Below are 20,983 nucleotides of genomic sequence, written 5' to 3' on the forward strand. Positions count from 1 at the left end.
TGTCATTTCCCTCGGTTGCTGGATCTGTATCTTTCTAATTTATTAATATGTAACTCCGTAGGGGACCTGGCTGTATGCTGGTATGTGTGTCTCAGCTTCAACTATGCATCTCATGAAGGTTCAAGTTTTTGTCTTCGGATCCCACGTGAATATAATAGAGTCCTTACATTAAGGAGAGCTCCCCATCCCCAAAACCCCTAACAGCGGCAGCCAGTGTCAACTCACAAGCTTTCCACTGTAGCTTTTGGTCTTCACTTTGATGCTGGCCCACCACAATGTCCGCTATTCCCTTTTGGACTAAACTATTCATTTAATATTTTATATGGCATTTCTAAATGTTTGTAGGAAGATTTTCGGTCATGATATTGCTGGATAGAAGGTGAAGGATATTTTCCTTGACATACCTATGTCATAGAACTCCTAGAAGTTCAGAGTCTACAAAGAACAGTTTAATAATCCAGTTTGTAAAGTGGATTCTATTTACAAATGAAAAGAGAAGATCAGCAGATTGGTGGTAATGCATACATTTACACAGCAAAAGAATTATGTTTTGTCAACTAATCACAGATAAAATTAATGCTCTTATTAATGTTTTTTAAGGAGACTAAAACATTACATTAATACAAAGTTTTAGCCAGGAGGGTACTATGTATTCCAGTATTCTGACAAAAATGAACACCATGCAGATGGGTACTCGACTTATCGGAGTGATCACTGTGTAAGTTATATAAATGTTTAATCACTATGTTATACACCTGAAACTAATACAATATTGTATGTCAACTATAATTTTAAAATTATTTAAAAAAAACGAACACCATAACCTACTGATCAGAATTGCTTACACTGAGTTTTAAAAAATTTGTACCCTCTAAGATTTCCCATTTTAACATATATATTTTTTCAACTTGTTATACCTCCGGCTGCCTGATAATGTCCCTACATCTGCAAATAATATCTGTAAAGATAAACAGAGTCCCTAGTTTGTCACGGTGCTAGTCAGAAAGGATGGGAAGAAGCATCACGCTGTGGGCTTTGGGTGGGAGAAAACCTGGTGAACATCAAAGTCCTTATGACTCACTAAGATCATGTGGCTTAAGTCCAAGATAGAGACACTCTATAATGTTTTATATTTGTAAGTGTTTGACAAGATATCTTCACATACATGATGCCCTTTTACCGTAAGACAAGCAGGTCCCATCAATGGTTTAAGTGATTTAGCCAATGTTACAGTCAGTAAAATGGACTGGAACAGAATTCTTGTCTGCAAAGTGAATTCCATGCCAAGAGTGTCATCGTGGCAAAGCCACCCTCAGGGGTATCTTCTGCAGCCTTTCTATCTAGAAATCATTTATAAATTTTAAAAAGGAATGACTAAATGGCAGGCATAGAAATCTAACCCAAAGCTTCCCAAGTGCTTGTTCGATTCAGGTATGGCACAACCAAAGGGTGTGTTTGAGCATGGAGTCATGCTTTAGACCGGAAACGTTCAATATGGTAGTCACCAGCATCATGTGACTATTTAAATGCAAACTGATTCAATTAAATAAACTAAAAGAAAGAAATTTCCTTGGTTGCAATAGTCACATTTCAAGTGCTCAACAGTCACATGTGGCTGGTGGCTGCTATGTATGGGACAGTATGAATACAGAACATTTCCATCATCAGAGATCTGTGGGACAACTATGCTCTGGAATGGGGATAGACAAAGCGATTTTACTGTTGCAGCGGAGGAGGAAGAACAACGACTTTGAAGCTCAGCAGATCTAGATTTAAATTCTGGTTATAACCTTTGCGACTCGAGCCAGTTTATTACCTTCTCTGGCACTTCTGTTTCCTCATCCGTAAGTCGGAAATCAGAAATAAGGTGCTGGGAATATCACTTCTGCTCAGTAACTACAGAATCTGCAGTCTCTCCAACCTTCACTGCAGCCCCACTGGGGTCCTGTGGCTGCCAAAGGCCCTTGCACAGTATATAGAAATATACTCCTTCCGAAAGAGTCAAGAAATCACCAAATCTAAGCCTTTGGCTAGAGTAAGCATTTTCTCTATAAGATTTTACCTTTTCTTGGGGGTGGGGGAAGAAATAAGTATTTTGTATAAATAAAAAATAATAAAACAAAATAAACAATTTAGAACTGAAAAAAGTTATAGTTCAATTTTCTATTGTAATAACTCTAAAACCTGATTTGAGTGAAAGAAGCTGGATCTGAAGGTTTAACTTGAGTAAAATGGGTCAGGTGTCTTGGTGGTATTTCCCACAAGAAAATGACAGAAGAGCAGCTACAGAATCAGGTATAATTACCTATATACACAATCAGACACTAATTAACTTTTTATTTAAAGAACAAACCCCTAAACAACTCAATAGCGTGCTGACCTGACAAGACTGCTTTCTACTCTTAAGACGAGACAGACTAAACATATCATTTCTCAAGAAAGGCCTTAACACTTCCAGAATCATTTTATGCTGTCTTGTTACTTCTCCCCGATATGGCTATTCCTTTAACTATTTTCTCCAAGCTCTTCTTCTAGACTGTTTCTAATATAACCATAGTGTTGCACTTGACCTCTTTGGGCCTTCCTCTGTCTGAAAACAAGCTGACGTGCTCTTGCATTTCTAATTAGCAATATCAGAAACTTTAAGGCCCGTAGGAGGTGATTCAGAGCCTCCATTAACCAGGGAATGGAATGACCTGGTTAAGTGAGTTTTCTGTTTCACCAAGAAAACCTTTGTTTCAACCTCTTGTTGGAAATCTCTTGAAAATAATATGTTAGTATACTTTTCTACTCAAGAATATTCTAATTAAGATAATAAACACTCCTGATGATTTAAAGTCTCACCATTACAATCAATTAACCTATGCTACTACAGTGGGGTTAAAGTTGTAGAATGCTGACATTTTTATGCTGACCCCAGATTACACTCAAATTATGTGCTAAATTTTCACAAACTAAAACGTTAGCTTGTTTTCCTATAATTTGCTTTTTCTTCTATACATGGAATACAGAACTATTTCCAGGTAATTGAGGCTCTGATTAAATTTTGGTTAATTATGGTTCGATTATGTTTGTGTTATGTTGCACTTTCAACTTTCTAAGAAACTTTACTTGTGAAAGAAATACAGTATGATTCACTTCAGGCTTTTGTTAAATGGTAATTACATCTATGGGCCTCTGATAATTTTCTCTACTATTTTAATTATGAAAACTTTTCTTAGAATCAATACCTACATTAAGTTTCCAGGTAGGAAAGAGCACAGTTAAGCCAATTTCTCTTAAAAAAAAAAAAATTGAATCTGTGTTCCTTTGCAGAATTTCCCCTTTAACAGGACGTTCAGCACACAGAAAACAGCCACCTGAATAATTCTACTGTTAACATTAGTTTAAATAAATCCATCTGAACTCACAGATATTAAAGAGCATTTCCAATATGTCCACAGAAATGAAAATCTCTGAGAGGTACTCATCTGGACAAATAGTTTACTGAAACGTCAAGAGACAGATTCTATTTCACTCTGATACTTAAAAGTGAGCTAGGGAGAAGAATTTGGGGCTTCTAGCTTCAAAACAGACCTTGGCATTTTTCATTCAGGGAATTAAAAGATGCATATTTCTAGTAGCTTTTTGTATTTTATACTTAAGACATTCCTTCAATACTAGTTACCTCCTAGTGAAGTGAAATTCCAACAGTCACTTTTACTATTTAAGTCAGAAGCAACATTTCTCTCCAGTAATGTCCTTAGATGAGTTACAGCAGCCTTCGGTCCTCACTCATACCTTCACTACCCATATCAAAATACAGGAACCAAATACCGAATATGTTTTAGTACATTACATCTTGAAAGGGCCGCTCTAGCTTTGCTGACGGCAGCCAGACATTCTTAGAGTCTGTAAAATGCCTGAAAGGACCCTACACTAAGCAGCAGGAAAAAAGTTATCCTCACTCTCCAATGGAGTAGCTGCCACTCAACTCTGAGTCTCAGTTGACTTAAATGCCTGCTTACCCCACATAAGTTATTGTGCCATGAACACTAAAGTACAGTATCTCTTCGCCCAGTGCTTTACCTAACAGACACTCAACAGGTGGAAAAATACCACTACGAGGGCAAAGATAATACTTTCTTGTGGACAGAAATATCAGTGTCTGTCCGCATCCTGTCTCTCTCAAACTAAGTCCTGTCTCAGGGGCATGGGCAGCCAATAACTGTCACAAGAAAACAAAGGGTGAAATGTACCTTCATAAAACAAACAACAGGAATATAATGTAATGCTATTATGGAATAATATAGTTAACTAAAATAATATAAGTTACTGTATACAAAAGTGTGTTTCAATTTTAGAAGCCCAATTTAAAAGATTTGCTCTCACTGAGAGACTCATTTATAACTGTAAGAGTATAGACCGAAATTTTTTTGTAACTCCAAAAATAATGTGCAGATAGAAACTAAGTCGATTTTAATTGTAAATATATGAACTGTAATAAAACAGATATACTCACAGCTTGCATTTCTATATAGAAGAAATGGTTCATGGAGCTGAAATTCCAAATCTTTATTCACTGGTTCAACTAGATTGTGCATATTCAATCGATTCACAATGGTAAAACCATGGTAAGGAGAAGCTGACCTTAGAGTTAATAGAAGAAAAAAATCTGTAGTTACTGTTTGCAGAAATGTTATTTCTTTATTTCCACTTCAAAAAGTACATTATTGCATTACACATATTATTAGCACTTAAAAGTGTAAACAAAAAATTTAAGTCCAATAACCCTTCTCCTCTCAGAAGCTTCCAAGAACTCAGTCCCTTAGCAAAAAGGCCCAAGTCCTTGTTAAGGCCACAGGCTTTAGCTGATGCCCCCTCACCCCCTTCATCTTACCTCCTACACATCCTCCCTTGCTCCTCCTGCTCCAGCCACACTGAGAGCATCTTGCCACTCTCTACAGACACGCTTCCACCTAAATAGCTCTGCCCAGAATCTAGTTACCTCATTTCGCACAAGCCTTTGTTCAAATGTCATTTTCTCAATGAGGTCTACCTGAGAACTCCTCTTTTTAATGCTCCCAACCTGCTCCCAAGTTCAATACCGCTAACCCTCCTCTTTCTTTTTCCATACTCTTTACTTATTAGTTTTTATACTTACTGTCTTTCTCCACTAGAATTTAAGCTCCATGCAAATCGGGTTTTGCCTTTTTCCCCCAGATGCATCCCAAGATAGACACATGGATGTTTAATAAACATTTGCTCAATAAAAATGTAATTTATCTTAAATATGATACAGGATTGGTTATAATGACCGTCTGTCACTACAATAATGATTTTTCCTGCACCCAATATATCTTTCCATAGTTCTCTTGAGTTAGAGAGAAAATGCTCAAATCCTACAATAAGAATTGTCCTTGGTTCCCGTATCAGGATGGTTTAGTACATGATCCTTTAGACATTCTTCACATGTATGTAACACTCCTTTTTTTTATAAGAGTTTATTGGAGCCAAAATGAGTACATATGCCAGGAAGCAATATTGCAAATGCTCCCCTGTAACATGTTCGTCTGTGTACATGGGAGAGATTTTATAATCCTGTTCTACAGATTAGGAAATAAACTCAGAATGATTAAAGCCTGTGTCTACACAAATAACACAACTAGGATTTAGCTTTAGGTTTTCTGACCCCTAAATCCACGTTTCTTTTATGCTAAGGTCTCTGCAAAGTGATATTCAGACATCGTGATATACCTTTATCCAAAGTATATAAAATGTTCTCACATTTCCTAATTAGAGTTTCTTTGATCTCCTTTTATTAGAATCAAGACCTAACAAGCGTTCATAAATTTTATTAAGTCAAGTCACTCGCTACACTAAATTTCACATTTTCTATAATTAGTGGATCTGTACTATAACAATAAGGCCAGGAAAGTACTTTCCAAGTATTACAGATACCAAAGTTCTAACAACAGTTGAAAAGTCTCTAGTGATTTATAATGTTATGAAGAACAATGAAGGAGGTGAAGGGATAAAGGCATCCCCCCCCCAAATTTAGAGAATATTTGACAAATTCTTATTAACATCAATGGAGAAAGGCAATCATTAAAAGGTAACGCACAATACAAAAAATAAAATAAAAATAAACTAAAAAAAAAGGAAAAGAACCAGATGTCAGTAATAATTCCTGTTGAGTCCCTAAGCTTTAGAAACCAAGGAAAGGAACGTGCCCCAGTCAGAGCAAGACTTAAAAGGGATCCAGGAAAATAAGGAACTCGTGACTATCATATCCTGCAGCTCCTAGGGGCCACACAACTTGCAATTAGCAAACCAATCATGTTTTAAGATAATTAATTCTCAGAAAAATTGAAAATAAAAAAATGTGCAATTATGCAGGCTTTCTAAAGGAATCTCAAACTAAAAATACACATTATTAAAGACAATGTACACAAACCAGAACTTTTGGGGGAGGGTAGGAAAGGGAACAGAACCAGAGTCATAGAAGATAACCTCTCATTTCATAACCATAGGAACAGTGGGACTGACCTTTCAACTATATTGTTTTATAGAGTAGTCCATGTATTATATTTTTCTCAACTATGTATCTTCTTTTCTTTTTTTAAAAATATGGTTTGAAAGGAGGAAGGCATCTGTTTTAGACTCATTCATTAACAGAAAATGTTTTCTATTTCAAGATGGCTCTGCTATGTTCCTAAGTAAGTTCTCGTTCTGTCTATCAGGAATCACAAGAAAGCTCACAGAGGATGCTTGGTTAGGAGCTCAGCCAGGATGAAAGAATACCTGAAGGGTCAAGCTGGAAGGTTCCAAAGACAAATGTACAATAGGGCTGAACCACTTCACATGACATTGTCACCATTAGATTAAAATATATATATATATATATATAAAAAATTTCTTATAGAAAGCTTACCTTCGATATACAAATAAGGTCCCTTCTATATCAGTCTTCTCCTACAATAGACAATGAGTCAATTAGTTTCTCCCCCCCATAATCCAACCCCAAATATTTCCAAAAGAGAAGAAATACTTCATGTTTAAGAACAATTTATTTACACGGGACATGAAGTAGTACAGCATAGGAAATATAGTCAATAATATTATAATAACTATGTATGGTGCCAGGTGTGTACTAGACTTATCAGGGGGATCACTTTGTAAACTACATAAATGTCGGACCACTATGCTGTAAACCTGAAACTAATATAAAATAATACTAAATGTCAACTGTACTTGAAAAAAATAAGGCCAGCTCAATGCTGTTTCCAAAACAAAACAAAACAAAACAGAAAAGATCAACTTATTTATTCTAAAATTAATCACTTTTGAACAGGTCAAGTAAGTCTCTCTCACCACAACTACTGTTACCAGATTTTTTGGTATGCTTTCCATGCTATTGATGCATATTAATGTACATGCAATGTTCAATCCAGCAACATGCCTGTATCTGCAGCATTTTTCTTTTACAAATTTTAAAGGAGAAAAACCTAGACTTAGCTTTCACTTTTTAAAGCAAAAACGTTTTAGCCAGATTTTTAATTTTTAAAAAAATAAATTTTATTGGGGAATATTGGGGAACAGTGTGTTTCTCCAGGGTCCATCGGCTCCAAGTCTTTGCCCTTCAATCTAGTTGTGGAGGGCGCAGCTCAGCTCCAAGTCGGGTTGCTGTTTTCAATCTTTAATTGAACCGGCAACCTTGTTGTTGTGAGCTGGTGCTCTAACCAACTGAGCAATCCAGCCGCCCCTCCGGAAGCTCAGCGGCAGCTCATTGTCTTCAATCTAGTTGTGGAGGGTGCAGCTCACTGGCCCATGTGGGAATCGAACCGGCAGCCCTGTTGCCCAGAGCTTGGGCTCTCACCAACTGAGCCATACGGCCTCCCAGATTTTTAAATTTTAAAGCAAGATCCTTGGTTCAGCAATTTCTTCACTTGTAAAGTTTCTCAATTTTAGTAGGGGAAAAAAAGGAAATTTTATCGTATGGGATACTTTGTTTCATCATTGGGGGATTTGGGTATACCTTCACTGAGTATCAAATGTGGTCAGCTAAGAATTACTGTCAAACACAACTAGTTTGTTATTTTTAGAACTTTGTTGAAGCATTATGAATACTGAAACAATACTCTGGCTTAATGTAATTATTGTAGGTTTTACAAACAATTAAAAAAAACTTTTTAGCTTAAAGTGAAATGTTTTGATTAAGAAAGTACAACTCACAACCTTCTTTAATTTGCTGTGACAAGAGTGTATTTAGGTCTTAAATATAGTGACAATATCTTAAAAAACAAAAACAAATAACCATATTAGTCTGCATTTCAGTCCAGATAGGGCCCAAATATTTTAATGTAATCAACAAATTGTTAGAAAACTTTATCAAATTGAATTTGTTGGGATAAAAAATTAAAAAAAAATTATCTTGATTTCTTCTAGGAGTATTGCCCTAGTTTATGTATCATCATGGAACTTTTCCTTCCTAAGGATTCAGAGGCTTTTTCTTGACTTTCAGTTTTGTTAAGTTATTAGTATAAGAAATTGGTAATCAACTGTCTCACAGTGAAAGAAAACATGCCCAAACGAAACACTGTGCAGTCACAACTCACTGTAAAATAACAGAGAAAAGATTTTAGTTATGCTCTATGTGCCATAATCCAAATGAACAAACAATGGCAGCTTATTTTTCAATTTAGGTTATTATGGCTTGTATTTCTATTTTTAAAGAACTCCACAATTAACATTCCAAAAAATTCAAAGTCTGTGAAAAATTAGAAAAACTGGTTAGTAAATCAATCCTTGCCCCAAGTCTTCAACATTTGTCTGCAATCCATATTTCACAAATTTGTGTGTAGATCAAGAAAAGAAAAACGATTCAGAACAATTCAAACTAAGGCAATGTCTAAAACGGCTACACTTAAAAAAAAAAAGAAATCTGTAATTTTGTTCTTTGTGGCTTCTCATACCTCTTCCAGGAGATCAAGGAAAGAAGAATATAAAGCAAGATATTTTGACAACTGTTTTCATCTGAATTAAAAATGCCAAATGATTTTCACAAAGTTACTGTATAAATATAACTTATATCTGTATTATGTTGTAAAGGACATACTATGATGATCATCTTTCAGAGTTTTGTTAGTATAAGAATTTTGTTTCTTACTGAAAAGTGAACATCAATAGTTTATGAATTCACTCCATCAAATATTTACTGATTATTTTCTAAGTGTAAATATAAAGCCTATAGCCGAATGAGCTAATTAAGAGTCAATCACTAGAAAACAGGAAATTGTGTTTTGAAATAACGAACGAAGCTTCAAACGGGTCAACAAATCAGTTCAGTGAACAGATTGTAACTTTTCGGATCCCCTCCCGTGCAAAAGAAAGCTTAAAAGTATTTAGTCTGATGTGAGACTTTGGAGGTGACCATCACCAGCAGCATAAGTGGAATGAGACACATTTACAGGGTCTCTTTTCCAAAGGTTTCAAGGGAATCCAACTAATGTGAGAGCCCTTTTTCTAAGTGCCTTGAATTCTTTCCCAAAACTCTGGAAATACAGTGTAGTTCGATAAAAGACGGACTTATCCCCACTTCGTCTTTTCCAAGAATTGAAACTAATTGGATCTCAAGCTTTAAGTCCAAATGACTTGTGCGAAAGGGGCTCTTATTTACGTGTTTGGGGAGGGGGGAAGGAGGAACGTTTACTTTATAGATTATGTATATGTAATTTAATTAATGACCCTCAAACCCTCCATCTTTCAGGCATCTTTCTGACCCCACCGGTCTCATATCCTCTAACACACCTGCGAAGAAGGCAGGTCGCCCACATCCCCGGACCCGACCCCAAGGGGAGACTGACCCTCCTCCAATCCTCCCCTCTATCGGCTTTTCCCCCGGATGTTTTGGGCCTACTTCTCTAGCACCTCTCTCCCAATCCCGTGCCCCCAACACCCTTCAGGCGCCGGCCAGGCTCTCCTCCAGCCCCTGGAGGCGTCTACGCCGCCTTGGCCTCCAGCATCGCCCCCAGCCCAGGGTGGTCCGCGCGGCCCCTTTAAGAGGCGGCAGCCCGGAGGGCGACCTCAGTGTCCTAGCGGCACTCACCCACTGGTTGGCCTTGGGACAGAAGGTGTATAGAGCGACCTGACCAGTAAGGTCTGCGATGCTGGTGATGTAGGGGTCGTGCTGCTTCAGGGCCGCTAAGCTCATCTCCTGCCCAGCTCGACTCAGCGACTCCATCTTGATTTCCGGAGCCGAGCCCCTCTGAGGGGGCGGAGTCGCGGACAGGAAGGTGCCTTCGAGGCAAAATTCCCCCAGTGCGTCAGGGCCTGCAACTTCCGCCTCTCCGCTGGGCCTTGCAGCGGAGCGCTACGTTAGCTATTATGCTCCGCTGCGTTCATCCCCCGGGCACCAGGTTCCGGCGTCGTTGGGTCCTAGGTCCCCAGCCATCTGTCTCCGCGTACACCTGGCAGGCGGGTGTCCAGGCGCTTCCTTTCCGCGGACTAAACTGTCCCGACGTCCGGAACAAGGTTGCCCGCCAGTTTTCTCCGAGCTCCTGCCGGACGAAGCTGGAGACTGACGCGGGCCTGCTTCGGCTGGCTCATGGGAAGGGCCCGGGGCGGTAGAACGAAAACCTCGTCGTGGCAATGCGAGGCTCCCCGGGCCGTTTGGAAAGCACAGAGAAGCGGGGAGGTAGGAGGGAGAGACCCAGAAACTTACCCCAGATCTAAGATCCCACCTGATCACTACCGTTAGCAATTTGGTATTTTTCTGAAAGAAAATTTTGGAAAAAGCCAAACTAATAATCATGTAACTGCACAGGAGTGTCTTGCTATCCATTTTTGCTCCTTATTTTCCACGTCTGAATCCCAGGTAAATCTTTACATCCAGTCTTGGGAAGAGCCTGGGAAGGCTTGAGTTTGTCGTGCATCATTTAAAGCTTTAAAAAAATAGCTCATTCTTTTAGTAAACATTTCTTGGACATTTTAAGGCATTTTAAAGAGCTAGGTACTAGCTAGAGAAGAACAAGGTGTAGGGACGTGTAGGGAGCTCTGTGTCCCCCCCTTAAAAATTTTTTTTAAATCGAAAAAATACTCCAATGGAATAATTTTTCGAAATGAAAACCCCCCATAACATATGTATTGTTTATGATTTTACATCCCAGGATGATTTCTTAATGGAAAGAGGATTCATGTCTTACATTCTTTTCAGAATCACATAAGAAGCATGTACACAAATGCAAACAAGGAAACAGGTATTATTCATTAAGCAAGTATTTATTGAACTCCTAACTACATATGAACTGGTAACCCTTTGGAAGCCTCAAAGACTGCTTAAGACAACTACTTGGCTCTGGGAGAAACCCCAAGCAGTAGGACAATACAAGGAAATTGGGACAATGTTAGAGATGGTTCTCTTGAACCTAGAGGATGGAACCACCGACTCCATCTGATCAAGAAAGTCTAGGAAGGCTTCATGGAGGAGGTGATGTTTGAATTAGTGCTTCAGGAATGAGTAGTAGCTCCTTTCATTTCACAATCCAATGGTGAGGTAGAGAAAGTGTGGTCATCCTCATTGGACAGATGATTTAATTGAAGCCTGGTGGGGAAATCACTGGCTTAAAGATCCACATGAGTCAGGGGATCTGGTATAAGAATCCTGGGACTCCTCCCTTCTACCCCACAGTCCTTTTCTCTACAGCATGGCTGCCTTTCTTCCTCCTGAAGACACAGCTGTATACCTACTTTCAGACAAACATTTGAACAATCTGTACCCTAATTAAAACAACAACAACATCCATTTATGATTAAAACACTTAATAAAATAGATATAGAAGGAAAATACCTTAACATAATAAAGGCCATATATGACAAGCCCTCAGCTAATATCATAATTAATGGTGAAAAACTGAAGCCCTTTGCTCTATGTTCAGGAACACGACAGGGCTGTCCCCTATCACCTCTGCTTTTCAACATAGTATTGGAAGTCCTTGCCAGAGCAATCAGGCAAGAGAAACAAATAAAAGGCATCCAAATTGGGAAGGAAGAAGTTAAATTATCACTCTTTGCAGATGACATGATGCCATATATAGAAAACCCTAAAGACTCCACGAAAAAGCTATTAGAAACAACGAATACAGTAATGTTGCTGGCTATAAAATCAACGTACAAAAGTCCATTGCATTCCTATATACAAACAGTGAAATCTCAGAAAAAGAAATACAAAAAACAATTCCTTTTGCAATTGCAGCAAAAAGAATAAAATACCTAGGAATAAACTTAACCAAGGATGTGAAGGACCCATATGCTGAAAACTATAAGACATTTTTGAAAGAAATTGAAGAAGACACAAAGAAATGGAAAGACATTCTATGCCCATGGATTGGAAGAATCAACATAGTTAAAATGGCCATATTACCCAAAGCAATATACAGATTTAATGCAGTCTCCATCAAAATCCCAATGGACTTTTTAAAAAAGAAATATAACAAAAAATCATCAGATTTGTTTGGAACCACAAAAGACCCCGAATAGCCAAAGCAATCTTAAGAAAAAAGAACAATACTGGAGGTAGCACACTCCCTGACTTTAGCTTGTACTACAGGGCTACAATAATCAAAACAGCATGGTATTGGCAGAAAAACAGACACATAGACCAATGGAATAGAATTGAGAACCCAGAAATAAAACCACATAAATACGGACAGATAATTTTTGACAAAGAATCTAAAAACATACAATGGAGAAAAGACAGCCTCTTCAATAAATGGTGCTGGGAGAATTGGATAGCCACGTGCAAAAGAGTGAAACTGGACAGCTATCTGTCACCATGTACCAAAATTAATTCAAAATGGATCAAAGACTTAAGCATAAGACCTGACACAATAAACTGCACAGAAGAAAACATAGGTACTAAACTTATGGACCTTGGGTTCAAAGAGCATTTTATGAATTTGACTCCAAAGACAAGGGAAGTAAAAGCTAAAATAAATGAATGGGACTATATGAAACTTAAAAGCTTCTGCACGGCAAAAGAAACCATTGACAAAATAAAGAGGCAACCAACTGAATGGGAGAAGATTTTTGCAAACAGTGCCTCTGATAAGGGGCTAATACCCAAAATATACAAGGAACTCATGAAACTCAACAACAAAAAAACAACCCAATTGAAAAATGGGCAGATGACCTGAAGAGACATTTCTCCAAAGAGGACATACAAATGGCAAATAGACATATGAAAAAATGCTCAACATCACTAATCGTCAGAGAAATGCAAATAAAAACCACAATGAGATATCACCTCACCCCAGTCAGAATGGCTATCATCAACAAGACAAATAGTAACAAGTGTTGGAGAGGCTGTGGAGAAAAAGGAACCCTCATACACTGTTGGTGGGAATGCAGACTGGTGCAGCCGTTATGGAAGGCAGTGTGGAGGTTCCTCAAAAAATTATGAATAGAATTACCATATGACCCAGCAATCCCTCTCCTGGGTATCTACCCAAAAAATCTGAAAACATTTATACATAAAGACAAGTGTGCTCCAGTGTTCATTGCAGCTTTATTTACAGTGGTCAAGATATGGAAACAACCAAAATGTCCTTCGCTAGATGAATGGATAAAGATGTTGTGGTATATATACACAATAGAATACTATTCGGTGGTAAGAAAAGATGATATAGGAACATTTGTGACAACATGGATGGATCTTGAGAGCATAATGCTAAGTGAAATAAGTCAGAAAAAGCAGAGAACCATATGATTTCACTGATATGTGGTATATAACCCAAGAACAACAAAAAAACAAGACAGACAAATGAGAAACAGAAACTCATAGACACAGACAATAGTTTAGTGGTTACCAGAGGGTAGGGGGGTGGGGGGTCGGAGATGAGGGTAAGGGGGATCAAATATATGGTGATGGAAGGAGAACTGACTCTGGGTGGTGAACACACAATGGGATTTGTATATGATGTAATACAGAATTGTACACCTGAAATCTATGTAATTTTACTAACAATTGTCACCCCAATAAATTTAAAAATAAATGAATAAATAAATAAATAAACAAAAACAAACAAACAAAAACAAAAAAACCCATACAGTATAGGTACTTTTTGAATAGGTACAAAATTCAAAGGTGCACCTGAAACTGAATTTGGTTTTTTCTTTCTAAAAATTATTATTTTTTTATTGAGGTATAATTGACATATATTAGTTTCAGGTGTACAATATAATGATTTGATATTTGTATATATTGCAAAATGATCACCATGATAGTCCGGATAACATCGGTCACTATAATAGTTACAGTTTTTTTTCTCATGATGAGAACTTTTAAGATCCACTCTCCTAGCTACATTCAAATATGCAATACAGTATTATTAACTATAGTCACCATACTGTACATTACATCCCTGACTTATTCATTAGTTGTTTTTTTGTACATAGATTTCCTAAGATAATGTAAGACATCTTTTATTTATTATTTTTGATTGAGCGGGGCTAGACTAATGAAGAACACCAAGCTATTTTAGAGAGTTTTCATATTCAGAATAGAAAATCCCTTCAAAATGCACGTTTCCGTGCCCCAAAACATGTTAATGTCTTTAATGCCCTATATAGCTCATAAAATTTTTAAAGAGAATGTGATAATTTGGAATTTGAAAATCATCGTCGCTTACTATGAGGTCTGATTTTGCCTTACATTTGTCAATCAAACGTTAAGTCATTTCTTTTTATTTATTTATTTATTTGTTTGTTTATTTGTTTGTTTATTTATTTATTGGGGAACAGTATGTTTTTCCAGGACCATCAACTCCAAGTCAAGTTGTTTTCAATCTAGTTGTGGAGGCCTCAGCTCACTGGCCCACAACTGGGCCCATGTGGGAATCGAACCTGTGACCTTGGTGTTGTGAGCACTGCGCTCTAACCAACTGAGCCAACTGGCCACCCTGTTAAGTCATTTCTTGTGTCTTGCAGGTAATAGGCTCTGAGAGAGCAGAGATTCACCTTAGTCTATCAGGTCCCCAGTACCTAGCACAGCCCCTGGCAGAGTAGACTCAGTGTTAGTGAATGAATGTCCTTTTAAAACCCAGCACCTTTAAGAACATAGAAGAGACTAAAAAGAGGTGGGTGCCTGGGATCAGAGGTGGGAAGGAGTCTTAACTCTGCACTGGAAAACCTTTGGTCACTTTTGACTTGTGTTTCATGTCAATTATTTTTTTTAAAATACAAATAATTTAACATATGAAAAGGTAAACTTCAATCATCCAAACCCCACATCTCTCTGACGGGGTGGCTTTGTAAAAAAAGAAAACTTTCCATTTAAAATCATGGAGTCTAAGGTAGAACGCTAGAATCCTAGTCAGAAGGTCAGTGTTTTAGTTCCAAATCTGCCAGCTGTGTAACTTTGTCAGTCACAGACTTCTCATTTCTCCAGTGTAAAATCCAAAGTCCTTGCCAGGGCCTGGGAGACATTCCTCTGTCCGGCCTCCTGTTGCCTTTCCATCTCCATTTTTCCATGAATTGCGCTTTCAGTTATTCCACCCTAGGCTTCCTAGCCTCCAACCTCCTTGCTATTCCCATACATACCCCAAATGAGTCATGCCTCAGGGTGTTTGTACTTGTTATTCTCCTTTCTGGAACATTCTTCTCTCTGATATTGCTGATATCCTGTGGTCCCTTTCCTCACTTTCTCATCAACATAAGAATGTCCAAACCTGTAGAGAATTTTTGTAAGAGTTTACTCAAGCCAAACTGACGACATGCTGGGAAGCAACATCTTAAATGCTCTGGAGAATGACAGTTTTGCAGTTTCTTTTATACATTTAGAATTAAGGAGGGGATGGAAAAAAGCTTACAAGAAGGTGGGAGAAAGCAAGTTACAGAATACCGTGTTTTCCCGAAATTAAGATCTAACCAGACCATCAGCTCTAATGCGTCTTTTGGAACAAAACTTAATATAAGACCCGGTCTTACTTAGAATAGGATAGAATAGAATAGAATAGAATACTGGGTAGTATATTAATTTTTGCTCCAAAAATGCGTTAGAGCTGATGGTCCAGCTAGGTCTTATTTTTTGGGAAACACAGTAGTTAACAAAATTAAGTGCTCCCTTGAAGGGTCGGGGGGGAAAAGAAGATTACTTCTGGCATTTCAAAGGTGTGTTAACGCAGATGCACAAGAACAATGGACAGGGCTGGCTTGAAAACTTTTTACTAAAGAAGTTACAGGCCTGGGGCGTGACTACGCACACTGACCTGCCCAGTTAGAAATTTATGATCAGATCACTCAGGTTACTTTCGGTTAGATTTATTACAGCACCTCTTTTTCGTCCACATTCTTCATAGCACTTATCTACAAGTTGCAATTTTTAAATTTACTTACGTTTTGTCTGTCTTGTCAGTTCAATGCAGTATGAACCGTGTCTGTCTTGTTTACCATCACATTCTTAGTGCCTGGCTGGAGGCAAGATCTAATACCTGTTTGTTGGATTAATTGGAATGTTACGATGTTTTTTTTTCTTTATTGCATAAACCTGAGAGAAGGGATGGTTGTTTCAACTTCACATCTAACAAAGCATTTGTTTGTTATAAGTGCTAAACAAGTAATAATGCCTGATTTGCTCATATTAATATATTTTGATTCTTAGGCTCTATGCCTCCTGAAGCAAATACAGTTTTAATATAGTCCAGAACAATCATTCAGCACGTTTTCAACCTTGTAGATTTCCCCATGTTTAGTTTTTCTCCGTCCCCATCTCCCTTCTCTTCCTCTTTTCCCTCTCCCTCTCTGATTTTAAAGATCTTTCTAGAAGTATCTGCTTATTACTGTTTGTCATTTTAGGCAGAGAAACCAAGCTAGCTAATTTTCCCAAGGTCATATAATGATTCATTTGCTGAGTTGGGATTAGCATCTTCTAGCCTTGGCTTCCAGGTAGATCATGTATCTTGCTGCCATTCTGCCTGGCACACTCTTAAATTACACCGACCGCACGTGAGTGAAACTGGCTATTCTAGTGCTGCTGTCTCACTACTGATATTTGTTTTACATGATCGACATCCAAAAGGTTGTGGACGTACCATAAAATCCATTACCTGGTCCTTAGCAGATGCTTAGGATGGTAGTTCTTTTCTTCAGTTTCTCTAGAAAGGTCTCAGACCTCTGTATTTAAAATGTTACTTTATGGAAGTATTTTAAAAGGTGCTAGATGTTTTCTAGAATCACATGTATGATTGTGAACTAGTTTAGTCTGTCACTTCTGGTGCAGAAGTACTAATGCTTTCAATCAGGAAGAAATAAATAGCTGTTCCATTTGGAGTAATGTAACTAGAATAAAAGAATGTGGGATTAGGACACCATTTAGTTTATCCCTTTATTGCCAGGAAAGATTGCATTTAACATAGAGTTCTTGATAATGCTCTTTGGTGGAAAGTTCTATGTTTTTTACTGTTATTTAACCCAATGTAATTTTTCAAATTAACAATAGCATAGCAATGGCATAAACAATAGTATATTCAACTGACACACTGCTTACCCGTGGAACTCAAATGCTTCATCGGTATACATATTCACAAACTCAATATTGGTGTATGGATGTAGATAATAGTTACCCATTTGTAAATGAAGGAGCCCAGAGGTACAAGGTTAGTTGCCTTGCCAATAGCGGAAATTGTTTGCTGTTCACCAGCAGTCCTTTAATATGTTTCCATCGTCTTAGGCACACAGCTAGGCTTCCCAAGCTCCTTTGGGTTATGTTACCAAATTGAACAAGAGTTCATCTGCCCATGTGCACAAACTGAAAGCAATGTATCAGCAGGAGTTTACAGTGGAGAAAAGAACTAGTTCATTAAGATTGGCGCCAATCTGGAGAACATGTGAGCTCATGCTCCAAAATCCCCGACTCTCCAATGGCTCACAGACAAGAGGCTTCATAGAGCAAAAATCATAAGTCATCATGAGTAAGAGGTTTGGGGTTGTGAAACTGATTGGTCAAGAGTGAGGTATGGGCAGTGAATCCTGATTTCAGGCCTTGAGGTCAGCTTCTGGAGCCCCTCAGCTTGGTTTCAGGGTGTCATTCTGCTTTAGGGCTCAGGGCTGAAACACAACTTAGGACATGATGTTTATCTTTAGCTTAAACCCATACCTGTGACCAATAGTCAGGGCATGGCCATTGTTTCTTGCTGCCTCAGGAGTTAATCAATGTAAGGGAAAGGGCTGAGGCTTGTAGGGCACGCTGTGAAGAAACTAAATTGAGTGCTGGGGCTACATGTTAAATCCACATCATGTGTTAAGTCAAGACCCTCGGTTTCAGGTATGGCTCTATAACCCAATTCTGGCCAGTGGAATATTAGCAGAAACGCTAGGTGCCTTCTCCAGGCCAAGGTTTATAGGAGCCCTTTGCCCCTCGACACTTTCTTTCCCCCTTCTGCTGGGTGGGTGCAGGCAGCTGAGAGGCCAGGAGCAATGGCAGAGCCACACGATGGAAAGCACTGGGACCTCGAATCACCACACAGAGGAGAGCTGCCAGCTGACCAGGGCACCATTCTCAGCAGACGGACGTGAATGAGAGGTGGACTGTGTCAGGTTTGAGGGAGTACGTATTTTGGAGTCTTTCTGTTACCTCAGTCCAGCCTATCCCAACTAATTACACTGCTCCAGATTGTTTAGAAAGTCAGCAGTAAAAGCCGAGTCTCCTGAAGTAGAATTAAAATTAGGCATGTGATTTACCAGAACACTGCTTAGTGCTTTGACAATAAGTCAAGATTTTAAAAGAACTTCAGCCAGAGCTTTGCATTTACAATCAGTTCTAGGCAAACAAATTTGCAGAGTCACAAAGTGGCTAAAGACCAAACATATTTTTGCCTACGCCAGTAGGCAATTGATTTTGTGATTGCATCATAAGGTAACCTGCTGAGCCAAAATGGGAGGCTGTCATTCAAAATGCACTTTTCCATAAACATTTCCACGTACACGCTCAGACTTTTTAAAATTCTGCCTGTTTTTTACCCCCGGCTTATTAAAATACAAGTTATTTCTTAAGCCAACACAACAAGGAGAGTTTGAGTAAAGGAATCTACCTGCTGCGTCAATTCTGAAACCTGAAAGCTTCTTGGTTGACTACAGATTAATATGAAAACATAAGAAGTGCTGATAACAGAACCTATACACTCTGTTTCTGAATTCTTTTCTGTAGCTTCCCAGGTTCAGTTCTTACATTATCATTATTCATTTACTAACATTTATTTATCTGGGAAAATGAACATCATAATCATTTTTACGTCATAATGCATTTAATTCATTTAATGACTTTTAGTTTTCCTGAACCTGAAATTTGATTGTTCAGTGGCTAGGGCATAGTAATAAGTTGTTGAACTCCAATGAATTGAATTTGCACAGAACTATCCTTAAGAATGAATTATTTATTGTCATTGTACCTTCCACTGTGAGGTAAAAACATACGTAAGTTTATGCTTTTTGTTTTTTTGGTTTACATATTGTCTTAATTTGGGTCTTCAACATGTGGTCTACTTGAGGCAAAACTGACAAAATTCATGGGGAGTCTTTCTTGTGTAAACCACTCATTATATAATTTGTGGAATAATAAAGGTGGTCCACATATATATAGTTTGTTATTTTGGTAAACTTGAATTCATTTATCCTGAAAGCTCATTTATGAGGAAATTCTATTCTTTTCCCCTCCTACTCTATTGTACTTATAACAGAAATTGATGTAGAACAGGATACATTCAAAATCACTCTGAATTACTGATATATTATAATTGAATGGAGATTAACCATCACACTATGAAAACCCATTCACTCATCTGTATGTTGCCTGCAGCCTTGAATTTAAGGAGTATTACCTGCTCTGAACCTTGAAGGAGATCTTACTATTCATTATCTAAAGAGAAGAGTATAAATTACACTTTGCCATTCAAACGACATTAACCCAAAGATAATAGAATAACCATTTCGCAATAAAATTGCACTAATTGCACAATAAAATTATTGCCCTTACTGTGATAAAAGAGGTTGAACTAGGTCAGGAGCAGTCCTTTTTACATTGCTCAAGAACACTCGAAGGATTAAAAATTTATGGATTACCTCCTAGAAACAATGATCTGGTACAGAAATGTAATAAAACACCCGCTCTCCTATATCTTCCTAAGCTGCTCTGTGCCATTTCATTTTGTGATTGTGTTAGCGTGACAACTTTCCAAAGCTCTAGAAACGGTCTTTTGGTGAAGATGAAGATTTTCAAACCAAAAGATATTTCATTGAAAATCCAGAGGCAGATGGTGTAGAAAGGTAATGTTAAAATGTGAACCAAATAGAGTCTCATTTTGTATGTTCTGTATATTTATAATTTTATTTTACTTAGATTGCTGGTAAGTACAAGCAAAAAAAAAAAAAAGAAAGAAAAAGATAGGTATTAAAAATGTCATATGACATAAATGTCTCTCTGGATAAAATTATATGAAAATATTATATAGTTGTTTTTCTGTGAAATCTTCCAGCAGCAAAATCTGGCAAAGTTACTTCTTAAAAAAGCTACATCTAGTTTTGAAAAGTTATTTTTAATGTTTATTTAACCTTTCAGATGCTTCTTAGTCTTTGTTGTTGCTTTTACAAAGTATTTTAAAAGTGTGTTTGTATAATGATTAATACCGGAAAACAATCGAAGGGGGACTGTTGGTGATAGATATAACTGAGTTTTGAGGAATTTGGGGGGAAGTTGGAGCTTTTGATTTGTAAATGTCTAAAACTCATGTATTTTCTAAGTATTGATAGATGCTTTCATATAGAAAAATTTTTATTTTCTTATTCAGCAACCCCTTTCCTATTTTTGTTTTCCAATGAACGGTGGCCTTTTATTTTTCAATAATGAAAAACCTGAGGATATACACAGTTTCAAACTTTCCATTTGTGTGTTTTTGAGCTAAATTGCCTTGTGGTTTAGTAATGGAAATATGATTACTCAGGTGAAACATTACCG

At 37.7% G+C, this 20,983-nt stretch overlaps 2 protein-coding genes across 4 annotated transcripts in view; one reads left to right on the forward strand and one right to left on the reverse strand.

The window, feature by feature from the left end:
* DCP1A (decapping mRNA 1A) overlaps positions 1 to 10,260 on the reverse strand; it is a 50,362-nt gene extending 40,102 nt beyond the window's left edge. The window contains exons 1-3 of the mRNA XM_019724259.2: positions 10,088 to 10,260; positions 6,914 to 6,954; positions 4,502 to 4,629 (exon numbers count right to left, since the gene is read on the reverse strand). Coding sequence (XP_019579818.2) covers positions 4,502 to 4,629; positions 6,914 to 6,954; positions 10,088 to 10,222 — 304 coding nt within the window. The 5' untranslated portion in view covers positions 10,223 to 10,260. The remainder of the gene's footprint in view (positions 1 to 4,501; positions 4,630 to 6,913; positions 6,955 to 10,087) is intronic.
* Positions 1 to 20,983, forward strand: part of CACNA1D (calcium voltage-gated channel subunit alpha1 D) — a 427,288-nt gene that overhangs the window by 3,770 nt on the left and 402,535 nt on the right. The window contains exon 1 of one of the 3 annotated variants that reach the window (XM_074313112.1): positions 20,195 to 20,295. The exons of the other annotated variants lie outside the window; for them this stretch is intronic. The gene's annotated coding sequence lies outside the window, so the exon portion shown is untranslated. Of the gene's footprint in view, positions 1 to 20,194; positions 20,296 to 20,983 lie in introns of those variants that run through there. 3 annotated transcript variants of the gene reach the window in all.

This window comes from Rhinolophus sinicus, linkage group LG10 (genome assembly GCF_036562045.2).
Source record: "Rhinolophus sinicus isolate RSC01 linkage group LG10, ASM3656204v1, whole genome shotgun sequence".
NCBI lineage: Eukaryota > Metazoa > Chordata > Mammalia > Chiroptera > Rhinolophidae > Rhinolophus > Rhinolophus sinicus.